This window comes from Carassius carassius, chromosome 4, assembly GCF_963082965.1.
Source record: "Carassius carassius chromosome 4, fCarCar2.1, whole genome shotgun sequence".
Classification (NCBI taxonomy): Eukaryota; Metazoa; Chordata; class Actinopteri; order Cypriniformes; family Cyprinidae; genus Carassius; species Carassius carassius.
The window spans coordinates 6,716,375-6,734,459 of NC_081758.1; the positions used below are offsets into that span (position 1 = coordinate 6,716,375).

The following is an 18,085-nucleotide window of genomic DNA, read 5'->3' on the forward strand; positions in this document are numbered from 1 at the left end:
CAACACTATTTTTTGTATGGACCTGATATAAAAAAGATTAAAATCTTTAGTCTGGGGACATGCAAAATAATTAAAAGTTCTCTCCTGAACTTCACCTTCACTTCATTTCTTTTTTCTTTTCAGTCTCTTTATTTTGCCCTGTTATCCATCTACCTCATGACTTTAACACTCAAGATTTAACAAAACTATACTTTCTAAATTGCCTACATGTCAAATTGAGTGCATCACTACAATATAAAATCCTAATACTGAACATGAGTCATGTTTTTCCCTCACAAAAATTAACTGCTTTTATTACGTAAAAGTACAGTAACCATGTTTTTTTTTTTTTATTATTATTATTGCAAATGGATTACCATTTGTATTTATTTTTAAATAAATAAATATGTAAATTTGTGGCATGGTTTAACAACAGTAACCTTTGTCTCTGAATTTATAGCAAATATTAAAACTTTGCATATGCTTTGATGCAAGTGTACTTTTGATATATTTGTCCAATGTGGCATATTCCGTCCGTGTTAGGCAATAGCAATCCCGTTTTTATGACTGGATTCTACTAACCAGACTATGTTTCTGCATCGCGGAAATTATAGGGCCGTACGTCTCAGAATAGTCACTTCAATTTGGGAAAGAAATCAATTACATCTGTATGTGGATGTGTGTAATTATTCAAATGTAATCCCCACTGTAATCTTTAAAATTTTCAGAAGTAACTGTAATTTAATTACTCATTTTTTCTTAGTAATTGTAACTGATTACAGTTACATTTATTTTGTAATTCAATTACTTAATTAAGTTACATGTAACTAGTTACTCCCCAACACTGGTTAATTGAATGCAAAGTGTGAGTTCTAGGAGAATGTTTGTCTCGTGATGAACATGTATCGCTCACTAGGAGTCGCTAAATGAACAGCTGCAGCACGCAGGTTATCTTTTTTTTTTTTTTCAATGGAGGATCAGTTGCCCTATTGGTTAAAATCCCCAAACAGTATACTTAAATATCAAATAAATAAATTACATCAAAACAGGGGCGTTTGCGTTTTGATGTGGTGGGCTGCTGTGGGCCAGAAAGTTCAGGGCCACTTTTTGGTCCCAGTCCGCCCCTGTGCAAACATGAAAGCTGCTCTATCTTTTGTGATATTTACTACTAAGTGTAGAAATAGAGAACTAGAACGCAGTGATGTTCTGTACTGTGGATGCGCGGGTCGCGACACAAATCCATTACAGTACACTGATACCCCATTCTATTTCTGATGAACTCCGGTCCTCTGATAAAAAGAACCATTTCAAATATTCACAGGAGAATAGTGAAAAATATTGTTTCCTCAAAAATATGAAGCAGCACAACATCATTAAAATAATCAGAAATGGTTACTGGCCAGCAAATCAGCATATTAAAATGATTTCTGAAGGATCATGTGACACTAAAGACTGAAGTCATGATGCTGAAAATTCAGCTTTCATCACAAGAATACAGTAGCCTATATGTTAAAACATTCCAATAGATATTTTAAATGGATAATATTTCACATTATTACAGTGTTTACTGTGTTTTTAATAACTAAATTTTGCCCTGGTGAGCATAAGAGATTTTCAAAAAAAAAAAAAAAAAGAGGGGGAGGGAGGTCTTAAAAATATTTCTCTCTACAAAAGTGGGACACGGCAGAAAAACTGGAACCACTGATTTAGGGGTATAATGAAATTTGCAATACATGAGCAGCAGTATAGAAACAGAGTGCATTTATGCCACGCCCACACCCGGTCATTTCTGACTTATATAACAAAAAGAGAGCAATGCCTAAAAGCTGCTATGTGACAAGGTGTACAGTAAACAAGCTTAAAAACCTAGAACTATGTCTTTATAGATTCACATAGAGTGGTGAAAAAATCCTTTGACATGGTTAAAAATAATAAATAGTCTTGTCGCCCATTACGTTTCCCTCCAGTGGGTGCAGTTCTCAGTAACATAATAAGTTGCACTCTACTTTTGTGTCCTAAAAGCTTGTTTTTTTGGGGGTCGACAGCTTATAAAAACGTAGTTCTGGGTTTCTTAGTTTGTTTACTGTACACCTTGTCACATAGCAGCATTTAGGCATTGCTCAGTTTTTTGTTACAAGTCAGAAATGATAAGGAGGTAGCTTCCCACAATAGAAAGTCAATGGAGTGTTTTCTATTGCCCCCCCACCCCCCTTCTGGTGGGCAGGGTTTTTAGATTATGACATGTGTCCCTCTGTCTCTACACTGTTAGCTAACATCCCAACACTGCCCACTCTGATTAAAGTGTTATGTATATGTATATGTATATGTAAAAGTGGCGTTTCCTCCAAGTATGCAAGGGAGTCAGTTTCTCCTCAAAAAATTTGTAGTACAAAAATAAAACAATGCCATATTATAAAATATAATTTTAAAAACAGTATAAATCATTTGTTTTTCCCATTGAGTTTTAAAGTGTGCTGTAAGCAGAGGAAGACTGCTGATCTGACAGTTGTCCAGAAGACAATCATTTGACACACTTCACAAGGAGGGTAAGCCACAAACATTCATTGCCAAAGAAGCTGGCTGTTCACAGAGTGCTGTATCCAAGCATGTTAACAGAGAGTTGAGTGGAAGGAAAAAGAGTGGAAGAAAATATGCACAACAAACTGAGAAAACCACAACCTTATGAGGAATGTCAAGCAAAATCGATTCAAGAATTTTAGTGAACTTCACAAGGAATGGACTGGGGTCAAGGGGTCAAGGCATCAAGAGCCACCACACACAGACTTGTCAAGGAATTTGCTGAACCACAGACAACGTCAGGGGCATCTTACCTGGGCTAAGGAGAAGAAGAACGGGACTATTGCCCATTGATCCAAAGTCCTCTTTTCCGATAAGAGCAAGTTTAGTATTTTATTTGGAAACCAAGGTCCTAAAGCCTGGAGGAAAGGTGGAGAAGCTCATAGCCCAGGTTGCTTGAAGTCCAGTGATAAGTTTCCACAGTCTGTGAGGATTTGTGTTGCAATGTCATCTGCTGGTGTTGGTCCATTGTGTTTTCTGAAAACCAAAGTTTCTGCACCAGCTTACCAAGAAATTTTGGAGCACTCGATGCTTCCTTCTGCTGACCAGCTTTTTGAAGTTGATTTCCTTTTTCAGCAGGATTTGGCACCTGCCAAAAGCACCAAAAGTTGCATAAATGACCATGGTGTTGGTGTGCCTAACTGGCAAGCAAACTCACCAGACCTGAACCCCAGAGAGAATCTATGGTGTATTGTCAAGAGGAAAATTAGAAGCAAGAGATCAAAAAATACAGATGAGCTGAAGGCCACTGTCAAAGAATCCTGGGCTTCCATACCACCTCAGCAGTGCCACAAACTGATCACCTCCTTGCCACGCCGAATTGAGGCAGTAATTAAAGCAGAAGGAGCCCCTACCAAGTACTGAGTACATTTACATTAAATGAATATACTTTCCAGAAGACCAACAATTCACTATTCGTTTTTAATGTTTTTAAATGTTGTCTTATGAAGTATTCTAATTTGTTAAGATTTGTGAATTGGTGGGTTTTTGTTAAATGTGAGCCAAAAGCCTCACAATTAAAAGAACCAAAGACTTAAACTACTTCAGTCGGTGTGCATTGAATTTATTTAATACACAAGTTTCACAATTTGAGTTGAATTACTGAAATAAATGAACTTTTACACAACATTCTAATTTATTGAGATGCACCTGTATTCATATATATACACACACACACACACACACACTTAATGAAATTTTGGAAAATGTGGGGGATTCCCCATTTCCTAAATGTTTTGTCACCCAGTGTATTTGTATTTATTTTAATTTATAATGTTGTTGATTCATATTTATGTTTTGAGGAAGATACTTAAAAAGAACTCTGATTTCAAACTCTGAATTGAATTAATTTGAACAAAAAACACAAGTAAACAGTCAGTCATAAAATAAGAATAGATAAATGACAAGCAATAGCACAAACAAATACAACCCGAATTCCGGAAAAGTTGGGACGTTTTTTAAATTTTAATAAAATGAAAACTAAAAGACTTTTTAAATCACATGAGCCAATATTTTATTCACAATAGAACATAGATAACATAGCAAATGTTTAAACTGAGAAAGTTTACAATTTTATGCACAAAATGAGCTCATTTCAATTTTGATTTCTGCTACAGGTCTCAAAATAGTTGGGACGGGGCATGTTTACCATGGTGTAGCATCTCCTTTTCTTTTCAAAACAGTTTGAAGACGTCTGGGCATTGAGGCTATGAGTTGCTGGAGTTTTGCTGTTGGAATTTGGTCCCATTCTTGCCTTATATAGATTTCCAGCTCCTGAAGAGTTCGTGGTCGTCTTTGACGTATTTTTCGTTTAATGATGCGCCAAATGTTCTCTATAGGTGAAAGATCTGGACTGCAGGCAGGCCAGGTTAGCACCCGGACTCTTCTACGACGAAGCCATGCTGTTGTTATAGCTGCAGTATGTGGTTTTGCATTGTCCTGCTGAAATAAACAAGGCCTTCCCTGAAATAGACGTTGTTTGGAGGGAAGCATATGTTGCTCTAAAACCTTTATATACCTTTCAGCATTCACAGAGCCTTCCAAAACATGCAAGCTGCCCATACCGTATGCACTTATGCACCCCCATACCATCAGAGATGCTGGCTTTTGAACTGAACGCTGATAACATGCTGGAAGGTCTCCCTCCTCTTTAGCACAGAGGACACGGCATCCGTGATTTCCAACAAGAATGTCAAATTTGGACTCGTCTGACCATAAAACACTATTCCACTTTGAAATAGTCCATTTTAAATGAGCCTTGGCCCACAGGACACGACGGCGCTTCTGGACCATATTCACATATGGCTTCCTTTTTGCATGATAGAGCTTTAGTTGGCATCTGCTGATGGCACGGCGGATTGTGTTTACCGACAGTGGTTTCTGAAAGTATTCCTGGGCCCATTTAGTAATGTCATTGACACAATCATGCCGATGAGTGATGCAGTGTCGTCTGAGAGCCCGAAGACCACGGGCATCCAATAAAGGTCTCCGGCCTTGTCCCTTACGCACAGAGATTTCTCCAGTTTCTCTGAATCTTTTGTTGATGTTATGCACTGTAGATGATGAGATTTGCAAAGCCTTTGAAATTTGACGTTGAGGAACATTGTTTTTAAAGTTTTCCACAATTTTTTTACGCAGTCTTTCACAGATTGGAGAGCCTCTGCCCATCTTTACTTCTGAGAGACTCTGCTTCTCTAAGACAAAGCTTTTATAGCTAATCAAGACCTGATATCAATTAACTTAATTAATCACTAGATGTTCTCCCAGCTGAATCTTTTCAAAACTGCTTGCTTTTTTAGCCATTTGTTGCCCCCGTGCCAACTTTTTTGAGACCTGTAGCAGGCATTAAATTTTAAATGAGCTAATTAAGTGGATAAAAGTGTAAAATTTCTCAGTTTAAACATTTGCTACGTTATCTATGTTCTATTGTGAATAAAATATTAAACCATTTTATTTATTAAAATTTAAAAAACGTCCCAACTTTTCCGGAATTCGGGATGTATAATAACAAGATAAAACTAAAATTAACTGTGCTACCTAGGGCTATCGCAGTAAAGGAATTTCCCTTGCGGTAATTTTGAGTGGCTCATTAGCACAGTATTCGGTATTATAACCATATATATACACTCACTAGCCACTTTATAAGGTCCACTTTGCTATTACCGTGTTGGACCCCCTTTTGCCTTCAGAACTGGCTTAATTCTTTGTAGCATATATTCAACAAGGTGTTGGAAACATTCCTCAGAGATTTTGGTCCATATTGACATGATAGCATCACGCAGTTGCTGCAGATTTGTCGACTTCACATTCATGATGAGAATCTCCTGTTCCACCACATCCTAAAGCTGGTCTATTGAATTGAGATTTGGTGACTGTGGAGGCCATTTGAGTAAAGTGAACTCATTGTCAAGTTCAAGAAACCAGTCTGAGACGATTTGAGCTTTGTGACATGGTGCATCATCCTGCTGGAAGTAGCAGGTACACTGTAGTCATTATGGGATGGACATGGTCAGTAACAATACTCAGGTAGGCTGTGGCATTTAAACAATGCTCAATTAGTACTAAGGGGCCAATTGGCACAAAGTGTGCCAAGAAAATATCCCCCACACCATTACACCACCACCACCAGCCTGAACCCTTGAGACAAGGCAGGATGGATCCATGCTTTGTTCTTTACTCCAAAATCTGACCCTACCATCTGAATGTCACAGCAGAAATCAATTTCATCGGACCAGGCAACGTTTTTCCAATCTTCTATTGTCCAATTTTGGTGATCTTGTGCGAATTGTAGCCTCCGTTTTCTGTTCTTAGCTGACAGGAGCAAAACCCGGTCTGGTCTTCTCCTGCTGTAGCCCAACTGCTTTAGGGTTCGATGTGTTGTGCATTCAGAGATGGTATTCTGCATACCTTGGTTGTAACGAGTGGTTATTTTAGTTACTTTTGCCTTTTTTATCATCTCTAACCAGTCTGCCCATTCTCTTCTGACCGCTGACATCAACAAGGCATTTTCGTCAACACAACTGCCACTCACAGAATATTTTCTCTTTGTCTGACCATTCTCTCTAAACCCTAGAGATGGTTGTGCATGAAAATAATGGTAGATCAGCATTTTTTTTAAACACTCAGGCCAGTCCGTCTGGTACCAACAACCATTCCACATACAAAGTCACTTAAATCCCACTTCTTCCCCATTCTGATGCTCAGTTTGAACTTCAGCAAGTCGTCTTCACCATATCTAGGCCATGTCCACAGTAATACGTTTTCGTTTGAAAACGCATATTTTTCTCTCCTTCCGTCCACACTGAGACAGTGTTTTAAGTCAACAAAAACGTAGCTTTTGGAAAACGCTCTCCAAAGTGGATAAATTTGAAAACGCTGTCTTCGCATTGTAGTGTGGACTGTGAAAACGGAGGCTTTTTTAGTCATGTGACGCATATTATACCAGTAGATATCTGTGTTTATACTGGTATTGTGCACGTTATGTGCTATGCACTTTCACACTATTGCTACAGATGTGTTACTTTGTACACTCTTCATATCACAGTCCTGCAAAGATTTACTCGCGATCACTATTTGCGGCAAAACATGAGGGCAGCGTTATAGATCAGACATACAATCATGATTGTGTGCGACCTGGACGCGTGTGTGAATAGCTATTTGTGTTATCAAGCAATTGAACAGGTGTACCTAATAACGTGGCAGGTGAGTGTGTGTATATAAATGTATGTATGTGTGTGTGTGTGTGTGTGTGTGTGTGTGTGTGTGTGCGTGCGTGTGTGTATATGTGTATGTGTGTGTATGTGTTTCGCTATAATAAGCTATAACTGTCCGACTGGACAAGAGACTTTCATTCATTCAACTACACGTTCAAAAACACTGATTCATTCAAAGAGAGACATAATGAAACGCACAGTTGAAATCATTTTAACTTTGATCGCCACGTTAGAAGGCTCAGCTGACCAATGCGTTGATGCTAAGACAGAGATTTTCCTTGGACATGACAACCTATATTCACAAATATATATGACTCGCAAGTAAATCGCACATGCTCAGTTGATCTTTCTCTCATTCAATGTCTGTTTAGGCTTGTTAAAGTCCCTATGAAATCAAAATTAAAGTTTTTTGGGTGTTTTGACTCAGAGGGAGTGTCAGCCACGTTAAAAAGGTTCACAGCTTAAGTCATTTGTGGATCAATGCTTATTGGAGACGCAAACCATTTCAAACGATTCAGTTCGAATCGGTGAACTAGTTCAAGAAGAACCGGTTAAACTGAATCATTCGTTCACGAACCGGATATCACTACACTTGAACGCGCTCACTACAGACCCGGAAGAAAAGACAATGCTGAATAAAGTCGTAGTTTTTGTTATTTTTGGACCAAAATGTATTTCTGATGCTTCAACAAATTCTAACTGACCCTCTGATGTCACATGGACTACTTTGATGTTTTTCTTACCTTTCTGGACATGGACAGTATACTGTAAATAGGTTTTCAATGGAGGGACAGAAGGCTCTCGGACTAAATCGACATGAGGGTGAGTCATTAATGACATAATTTTCATTTTTAGTGAGTAATCAGTTTGGTAAAATTTTAAGTAAATCTCTGTGTCTGTGACCTATTTTGAGCTTTGATGAATGATGAACCGAATAATTAAAAAAGTTAAAAGTTAACGAATAGCTGAACATAAGTTCACAAATTGAATATTTTGTTTAAATTTTTACTGCCTTGAATTAATATTTTTGAATAAATCAAAAATGCTTAAGAAACTAACTTGATATCCATACTTGGCTTTGATAAACAGAATATTGATTACATTGTTAAACAGGTGATATGATGCGATTTCAAGTTTTCCTTTCTTTACTCTTTACTGCATTAATGTTTTTACGCACATATCTTCCTATAATAACAAGACAAAAATAAAGCATACACAATGTAAATAAGATTGTGTAGTTAGTTATTGATTATAACAGGAGTTTTGAGAGATGTGAGAAAAACTGAGCTAATGGCTGATCCTCTGCTACCATCTAGTGTATATAATGGTAATTTTATATAATTTTCATATTAAGTCATAATAATAATAATAATAATAAAGGCTTTACATTATTATAAGTATAAAAAATGTAGGGGTTTTTTTTTGGAGGGGTGCTCGTCCTTGTCACCCACGAATAGTTTGCATCCCTGGGTACTGTACTTGCTGCCAGTGTGGAGCCCACGAATCAATATAAATAAATATCATTACATTTACTTACTTCACATTATTTATATAGCTCTTTTACATTAAATTAGTTAATATAATTAGTTGACAACTAATAAAACTAGTAAAGATGATTAAAAACATACCTCAGGTCAACAATGAACCAAGAGAGGAAACTCTATTCTATGAGTTTTACCTACTTTTTGTATGTTGTATAAATATATATCTAGGTAACGAAGATATATTATAGCAGATATATATATATGTATATATATATAACAAAATAATCTTTTAGAAGATTTATTAATCTATTAATTAATCTATTAATTTTGCCTGGTGCCCCCACTTCATCTTGGTTCGCCTCTACCGGCACATAGACTCCAAGAAAAAGGCTCCAGACAGTAACATGATTAAAACATCAGTATAACCAAAAATAACTATGTAAACACCAAAACGCATGTATTATTCTGATTTTATTACATTTAGAGTAAGTGGCGAAAGTGGATATAGCTACTGTATATAATGCATCTATTGACAATATAACGTGGCACTGCTGAGGAGAGGCTCACGCAACCTCTCTAGGAGAAATCAAAATGCACAACACTAAGAAACTCAGCATCCTGAGGTAAAAAGAAAAAATTGAATGTTTAATAGTTCTATTAACAGTTTAATAAGCAAATACAATAATATTAGGTCAGTTACATTTAAGGTGGAACACAGCAAACAGCCGATTCATTGCTGACTGATTCCGTGTTTTGAATAAATCGGTTGAATCAGCTCACTACTGGCATGTTCATTTCATTGAAATTTCCACCATTTCGCTTGTATATTCAAAAATATTCAAAAGAATATCATAACATTATTGAATGCATTTGTATTTTTCAGTGTACATGAATTAATTTGATAACATAGAGATAATCACATTATTATAATTGGATTTATAGAATTTGCGATGAAAGTATTAATGTGGGAAAAATGCCCTCTATAAAGGTAAAAAAAAAAATGCCCTTGGATAAAATATAAAAAACACAAAGATTTTATAAATCACAGCTGATAGAAAACTGATGAGAATACTGCTTCAGAATAAATAATATGTCCAAAAAAAAAAAAAAACACATACACACACACACATATAAACTGAACAAAATTATAAATGCAACACTTTTGTTTTTGCCCCCCAATTTTCATGAGTGGAACTCAAAGATCTAAGACTTTTTCTATGTACACAAATGGCCTATTTCTCTCAAATATGGTTCACAAATCATTTTTGGTAAATAAAGGGGATTTGCTATAAAAAATAAAACTTGGAAGAAATATTGTGTGATTTATTTCTTTAAAAAGTTTTATACATTTTTTCAACAGTAGTAGCACTATCACATATATTCTACTAAATAATAGTAATATTTCTAGCACAATGCCTTTATGTAAAAATGAACTTTTATTTTGACGGGTTATCGTGAATACACAGGATTCATATTTCAACCAACTTTTGCGGCTTAACATTTACAGATACTGGTCCATATGGCGATTTGATTTGATTAATTTATGCTAACTTTGACAAATTCTGTGACTGTCCATATTAAAATGTAAGTTTCATTTTCATGACTGGATTTTGAGATTCCGTCCTCGTTTTCTACTTCGCGGAAATCATAGCGCTGAATGTGTCAAGAACCGGGTTGACCGGGCACTCATTACCGGCACTCACCGGTACTTAAAGAAACCTGGTACCATGACATTTTCATTTTTTTAGTACCGACTAGGTACCGAAGTACCGGGTCTTTTGACAACACTAATTCAGAGCATCCCAAACATGCTCAATGGGTTACATGTCCGGTAAGTATGCTGCCCATGCAAGAACTGCATGTTTTCAGCTTCCAGGAATTGTGTGCAGATCCTTGCAACATGGGGCCGTGCATTATCAAGCTGCAACATGAGGTGATGGTCGTGGATGAATGGCACAACAATGGGCCTCAGGATCTCGCCATGGTATCTCTGTGCACTCAAAATGCCATCAATAAAATGCACCTGTGTTGATTGTCCATAACATGCATGCCCATACCATAACCCCACCGCCACCATGGGGCACTCGATCCACAACATTGACATCAGCAAACTGCTCACCCACATAACGCCATACACGCTGTCTGCCATCTGCCCTGTACAGTGAAAATCAGGATTAATCCATGAAGAGAACACCTCTCCAAAGTGCCAGAGGCCATCGAATGTGAGCTCAAGTCTGTTACGACGACGAACTGCAGTCAGGTCAAGACCCCGATGAGGACAACGAGCATGCAGATGAGCTTCCCTGAGAAAATTTTTGACAGTTTGTGCAGAAATTCTTTGTTTATGCAAACCGATTGTTGTAGCAGCTGTCCGGATGACTGGTCTCAGATGATCTTGAAGGTGAAGATGCTGGATGTGGAGGTCCTGGGCTGGTGTGGTTACACTTGTTCTGCAGTTGTGAGGCTGGATGTATGTACTGCCACATTCTCTGAAATGCTTTTGGAGACGACTTATGTGAGTGAGTGAAGTGACATATGCATTTAACCCATCCAAAGTGCACACACACAGCAGTGAACACATACACACTGTGAACACACACCCAGAGCAGTGGGCAGCCATTTATGCCACGGCAGCCGGGGAGCAGTTGGGGGTTCAGTGCCTTGCTCAGGGGCACCTCAGCCGTGAGACTTGAACCCACAACCTTAGAATTAGGAGTCAAACTCTCTAACCACCAGGCCACGACTTCCCCCTTATGGTAGAGAAAAGAATATTCAACTCACGGGCAACAGCTCTAGTGGACATTCCTGCAGTCAGCATGACAATTGCACGCTCCCTCAAAACGTGTGACTCTTTTTTGAGTGGCCTTTTATTGTGCCTAAGGCACTTCTGTGCAATAATCATGCTGTCTAATCAGTATCTTGATATGCCATACCTGTGAGGTGGATGGATTATCTCGGTGAAGGAGAAGTGCTCACTAACACACAAAAATAATTATTATTGTTGTACAGTGTGAGAAATATTATGCTATATTGATGTGTGCATGCCCAGTAGTTTTTGCTGTAGATTATGCCACCTAGCCTTAAAGGGTTAGTTCACCCAAAAATGAAAATTAGCCTGTGTTTTACTATCCCTCAAAGCATCCTAGGTGTATGTGACTTTCTTCTTTCAGAAAAATCCAATCGGAGTTATATTAAAAACTGTCCTGGCCCCTCCAAGCCTTTCAATGGGGGTAAGCAGGTTTTGGTTGTCAACAGTCCAAAAAGACTGTGTCTCACGAGATCTGACTGATCTCGCGAGAATGTGACGATATCCTCGCCCAGACCTTTCAAATATATTTGCATTACACTTGCCTTTTCGCCACTTTATGAGCATTTTTTTCATTTGATTTGAGTAAAACTAGCGGAGCTGTTGCCATGGTGAATCATAATATCGGAGCTCCATAAATTATGGCTTTTCATGGTCATGGTGCACGTGCTAAACTCAGAGTCAGCCTACTCAGAATTGACTGAACTTACACAATTCAGCTGTTCTGAACCCGAAAACTCAAGAGTTTCCCATCTCAGTGTTGGTTGAACCTCCTTAGTGGAACGGTGAGCATGATTTCACCAAAAGATGTTGATCCAGGAACATGTCTTACTCAGCCAAATCACGGCGACCTAATTTGTATATTCATAGACCCACATATAGTAAATGAGTCAAGGGTGTAGAGCAGGGTTCCTCAAATCTTGCCCTGGAGGGCCAATCTGCTGCAGAGTTTAGCTACAACCCTTATCAAACTCACCTACCTGTGATTTTCTAATGATCCCGAAGACGTTGATTAGCATGCTCAGGTGTGTTTGATTAGGGTTAGAGCTAAACTATGCAGGAAAGTGGATCTCTTGGGCCAGATTTGAATATCCCTGGTGTAGAGTTAAATTCAAGCTATTTTAAGGCATGAGAAAATTATTTTCACAAGAAAAAAACATTTAAATATGTCAATTTGATTATCAAAGATCATTTTTAAGGGATAAAATATTTTACTGCAGGGGTACTTTAAGGGTATTGTACTCCCCCATGGCTCGTGTCAGCACTGGTTGTTGATTTCTATAAAGTGAAGCATCAGCATTTATCCCTAACGTCACTAGCGTATGACGCCATAGCTTGTAACTAGAAAATGAGTCTTTTTGAGGGTGAAGGGAGGTTAACGTTTGTGATTAATGATTATGAGGGCACATGAATTTAAAAAAAATAATGAAGATAAATACAGATAAATTATTTATAATAAACACTACAGTATTCAGTAAAAAAAATAAGAACTTTCAATTTATAATTACAGACTTTAAAGTACGTTTTTGACTCTACTTAAGCATAAAAATACTGTCATATGTTTGCAAATATTTAAGAAACATATTTGTCAGTCTCTGTTTTGGTTTGTGAAACCCGCCAACTGCCAGTTTACCCAATTGTATTTCACCACCCTGGGTTGCTAATTGGCGGAAAATGCAGCATATTTAATTTAATTCATTGTCAAGTGTCTTCTTGTTTGTGCCATCAATTTGGCCACCTGCATGTGCGTCAAGTCTAAGGAGGGGCTGGGGTAAAAGAAACCTCTCTAATATTTTGAATTTGGACTGCAATTCCTAATTCAACCACTCGGTGTCAATCCTACATACAGCACCTTTAACTGAAGAGTTATGTGTGAAAGAAGGCGGAGCCTAAGTGCACACCTCTTATGATGTAATCATCATGGACCAATGGCAGTACAAAGGTGTTTTGAGCCGTAATGAACTTTTCCAGAAAGTTTGCTTTGGCAAGAAGTTTCGAACTCCCAAAACCAAAGAGTATAGAAGACCAAAAGGTGAAAATCTGTGGAACTTTCCATTGCATCAGCAGCACCCAGCAGCAGCCCTGCGCTTCCACCATTTTGACAGCAAACTGTTTGTGCAGTATTGTCTTATATTACTGTCCGTTTAAGGAAGACTGTAAACAAAATAAAAAAATAAAATAAAAAAAATCCAAATTTGTGTTATTTCATTATGTCAGACACAGCAATGCATCATTTTCTAATCTATTTCATCATGTTCATAGTGTGTTCCAGGGGATTAAAACATACAATATATATTTCAGACCTAGTGGAGTAATAGTAAATAATAATATAGTAATTATTGTAAATGTGTAAAGTTGCATAAGCTCATTATTTAGTGTCATATCCATATTAATCATTATTATGGTTTCTATGGCCTGCAGTTCTTAAAAGGATTTAAGTTTACTACTGTAATAAAACAGTTAAAGATAGCAGGTGCTTAAGGCAGCACTACGTTCCACTTCGAAACAATATTTTTACACTTTTGTTAATAATTACCTGTCAGGGTCTTTGGGGAAACGACGAAAGGCAAGATTTTTACAGTCACTGATAGTTTTTGCAGAGGATTACCCAACATTGCGTTATTTGACCTATCTTTAGTAGTTTTTTTTTTTTGTATGGAGCACCACACATGACATGATTTCGTTCCCTCGATTTGCTAAATCATGCACACAATTTATAAATCAAGGGAACAAATTAAATTGTGCGCACAATGTATAAATCGAGGTAACGAAATAGTAAATCTTGCACATGATTTAGTCTACTATTTTTTTCCTGCATGCCATGTGCAGGGCTCCGTAATTTTTAACTTTGCTGTTATTCATTTGGAATTTTCACCCCAAAATAGCATCCGCACTACTGAACAGCCACCTAGTGTCTGTTACCCTAAAAGCATCAGCGTTTCACCTCTTGGTCTTCTATACTCTTTGCCAAAACAAACACAAAACGAACTTAGTTTTGCCCGGATTTTTTTTTTTTTTTTGAAATTATGTCATATCAGTTCGTCTTCGATTTTGCTTACAGTAGCCTATATTGGGGCCTTAACACTGCTTTAACATGACAGAGCATGACCTCTAAACTATGGGCAGCTGACCCATGACCTCAGGAGCAGATAAATGAAATATAGACACACATGAGACATAAATGAGATTGGGGTCTGTACCAGAGAGAAGAGGTTGGAATGACAGTCTTCTAAACTCGCCCCGTTCGCCGCCCAGTTCGCTGCTGTAGTCATAATCATCCAGAGCCGAACATCCCGATTAAAGCCGATCAGAGCCGAACATCACAATTAATCGCAGTTACCCGCAGAATCCACGCCGAACATTAGAAGATCAGATGAACCAAAGCAATAAACATGTGCGTATGAGAATCTTCTGCTTTATAATATCTCACTGGATTAAATCCGTAATCGGTCCGAACCGAATCATCTTCATTCTCGAGTGTTCTTTTTTTTTTAATCCATGACAGATGAAGCGCCCATAAATCATATAATCCACAACAGGACAGTCTGACGCTCTTGAAGTTTCAGATCATCCGGTTGACAGTGAAATGAAGAATCGGTCAGATGTCACACACACGCACATGATCACACGCAGCTTTCACTTTAATCACACACACACACACACACACACACACACACACACACACACACAGACACACACACTGAAACAGAGCACTAAAATCCTTCAGATTTCCTCCTCACAGACTGAAGTGAGCAGTGAACACATCTTCCTCTTTTCTCTGAGAGGCCATGACGAAAAAACGACGCCAGTCACACATTATAAAGACCGTCCATTCGCCAAAAATCATCCACACAAACACGCAGCGTTGTTAAAATGACTCCAGTTTTTTAAGCGCGTATTGTTCACGCATGGCTCATACAGCAGCGCTGAGCGCGCTCCCGCGTGCGTGTGCGTGTGTGTGGTCATGTGATCAGGGATTACGGCAGCGCTGGAGAATCTGCGGTGATGACGCGGTTTGGCCGCTAGTAGCGCTGCTGATCAACAGCGTCTTGTCTTTTATAATCTTTTTGACATGTTTTGACACACTAAAAATTTCAGTTATACATTATTATAGGATGTGATTATTTTATATTGTTTGCAAATGAGATCCTGATGTTGGAGCCTATATGGCATAAAATGAAGGCTAATTTTATTGTTATTTTGCCTCTGACATGGATGATTAATAATCATATTCAATCCACCATGATAATTTATCCACACAATGTAAAATAATGTTCCATTAGCCTATATCAAGAGTCCATCTACATCTTTAATAATTGCTTGTAGTACAAATTAAACCTGTGATCTACAATATATGCAGCTGTTGATCACAATAATACACAAACACATGTGGACATGGCAAACAAAGAAATCTTTCGGTACCCTGAATAAAATATAAAATAAGTATATCAAACCAAAATCTTGGTTCAAGTCAAACATGTTATTAGTTGGTCAGTTCTTGAAATCCGTATCATAATTTTGTGTTTAAGTATTGTAGGTATCAGTTTGTTCTCACTGTATATATTAAACTCAGTTTCTGATAAACCACTAACAACAGTCTTATGGATCAGGACTAATTTGGATCATGCAGTTATAAGGCTGGTTTTATATAAGGGCTGTTCAAAACAATGCACTGAAGTCCTGCGAGGCCTGACCCAAATGCTATAAACTTCAGCGGCGCAATCAGTGTTGTGATAAGAACAAAGCTCATATCCCATTTGCCAAATTATAGTTATTTCCGTAATGCATTGTAAAGCCCAGCTGTATCTGATAACTTTCTCTGCTGGTGAAAAGTGGATTCTGGCACCATGCCTCTTCTTATTGCTAAACGAGAGAGAGAGAGAGAGAGAGAGAGAGAGAGAGAGAGAGAGAGAGAGAGAGAGAGAGAGAGAGGGAGAGAGAGAGAGAGAGAGAGCAATGTGTCAGACATATTAGAGCTGAGCATAGCACATATTGATCTCACTGCTTCGAGAACATGACAGAATTCATTTGTAGTTTCTTCATCTTGTTTAATATGCCCAGCAGGTCTGGAAAGGTCTCTGCTAAGCAGCAGTCCAGTCATGTTTCAGAGCTAATGCATTCTCTGGTAAATCAAAGGTCTTCTCCTGTTCTTAATGCCACAGAATGAGTCCGAGTTGAGGGAGTCATAACATGCTTATTATTTTGACTAATGTGGTTTTATAACATTTATGACTTCAATAAAGCATTTGACACTGGAAACTTCAAAAGAACAAAAGATCTCATACACTAATGGATAATTATCTCATTGCATTGTGATATTAGAGATGCTTGCAATCTTGCAAGTTTCATTCTAAGTTTATACAAAAAGTTTGTCCTCAATATGTTTATAATCCATCAAAACAGTTTAGTGCACCAACAAATCAACAGAGAAAATCCCAAACATCCATTGCACACACATAAACTCATACACACTCATACAGACTCCAAACACCTCAATGGCATTTCCTTGAAAAGTGGCTGTCTGGCAGAAGAATAGATGGCGCGCATTATAATGAACAGAGTCTAACACAAGCTCATCGATCATCCAGCCAGGGAAAATTATAGCATTGTGGTCACGGGAGAACCTTACTCAACTCTCTCACTTCACAAAGACACAGCACTGCTCAAACAACATGGAGTCTATACTCACCTTCTCCTGAATAAAGCTACTGCTGATAAGATATAATTTTTTGTTTATTATTTTTTTCCTGGTCAAAAATGATCACCTTTTAAAAAATGCTTGTAAATTAAATTCAGATTAATTGTAGGTCTCATTGATCTGATCTTATGCACTTCAGTTTTTGAGTTAAAATATTAACTAATATTAAATTTATTTGTTGATAATTCTGGCAAAATGTACTCAAAACTGTAGGCTATAATGTACTCAACTGGTGCATAAGATCAGATCAGTGAGACATAACAATCAATCAGCTCCAAAAAGAAGTACAAAACCCGTGCTAATTGGAAGAAAAAAAAAATCCAGTTGACTTTAGTCAAATAAGACAAATATAGACAAATAACAAACACTACATTTAGCAACACTGTAATGGTATAAATTACATTTCCTGTTCATTCATGATTAAATTTGAACTTTTAAAAAATAAAGGGGCATTTTTAGGTATTCTGTTTCAACAACAGATTCATTTGTTGAAAGCAAATATATAAATCAACAAAGATGATACCAATAAACATGGTAGGGAAAAAAAGAAAAGAAAAGAAACATTTTTCTATGATGACATGGCTGTGAGGATGGAGGGAGGGTGGATTGGACTGAGATTGAGCAGATCTTTGTATGACGACTGGGTTCACATCATTCCTGCTCTCTGTACTGTGGCCAAAGCCCAGACACACCTCAGCATCACAGACATAGTGAAGGTCAGTTTTAAGGTCCATCTCAAATCCAACCCTACAGCCACAGCTACAACTACAGCTATGCATGTGTTTCAGAAACACCACCATGTAGGCAACATGATGACCAACACTGCCTC

The 18,085-nt window shown here is 37.7% G+C and overlaps 1 protein-coding gene across 5 annotated transcripts in view; it reads right to left on the minus strand.

Annotated features, from left to right (window-relative positions):
* LOC132133027 (mediator of RNA polymerase II transcription subunit 13-like) overlaps positions 1–15,513 on the minus strand; it is a 91,055-nt gene extending 75,542 nt beyond the window's left edge. For all 5 annotated transcript variants that reach the window (XM_059545702.1, XM_059545712.1, XM_059545721.1 and 2 more), the window contains exon 1: positions 14,759–15,513. In XM_059545702.1, coding sequence (XP_059401685.1) covers positions 14,759–14,836 — 78 coding nt within the window. In that variant the 5' untranslated portion in view covers positions 14,837–15,513. The remainder of the gene's footprint in view (positions 1–14,758) is intronic.
* Positions 15,514–18,085: the final 2,572 nt, after the last annotated feature.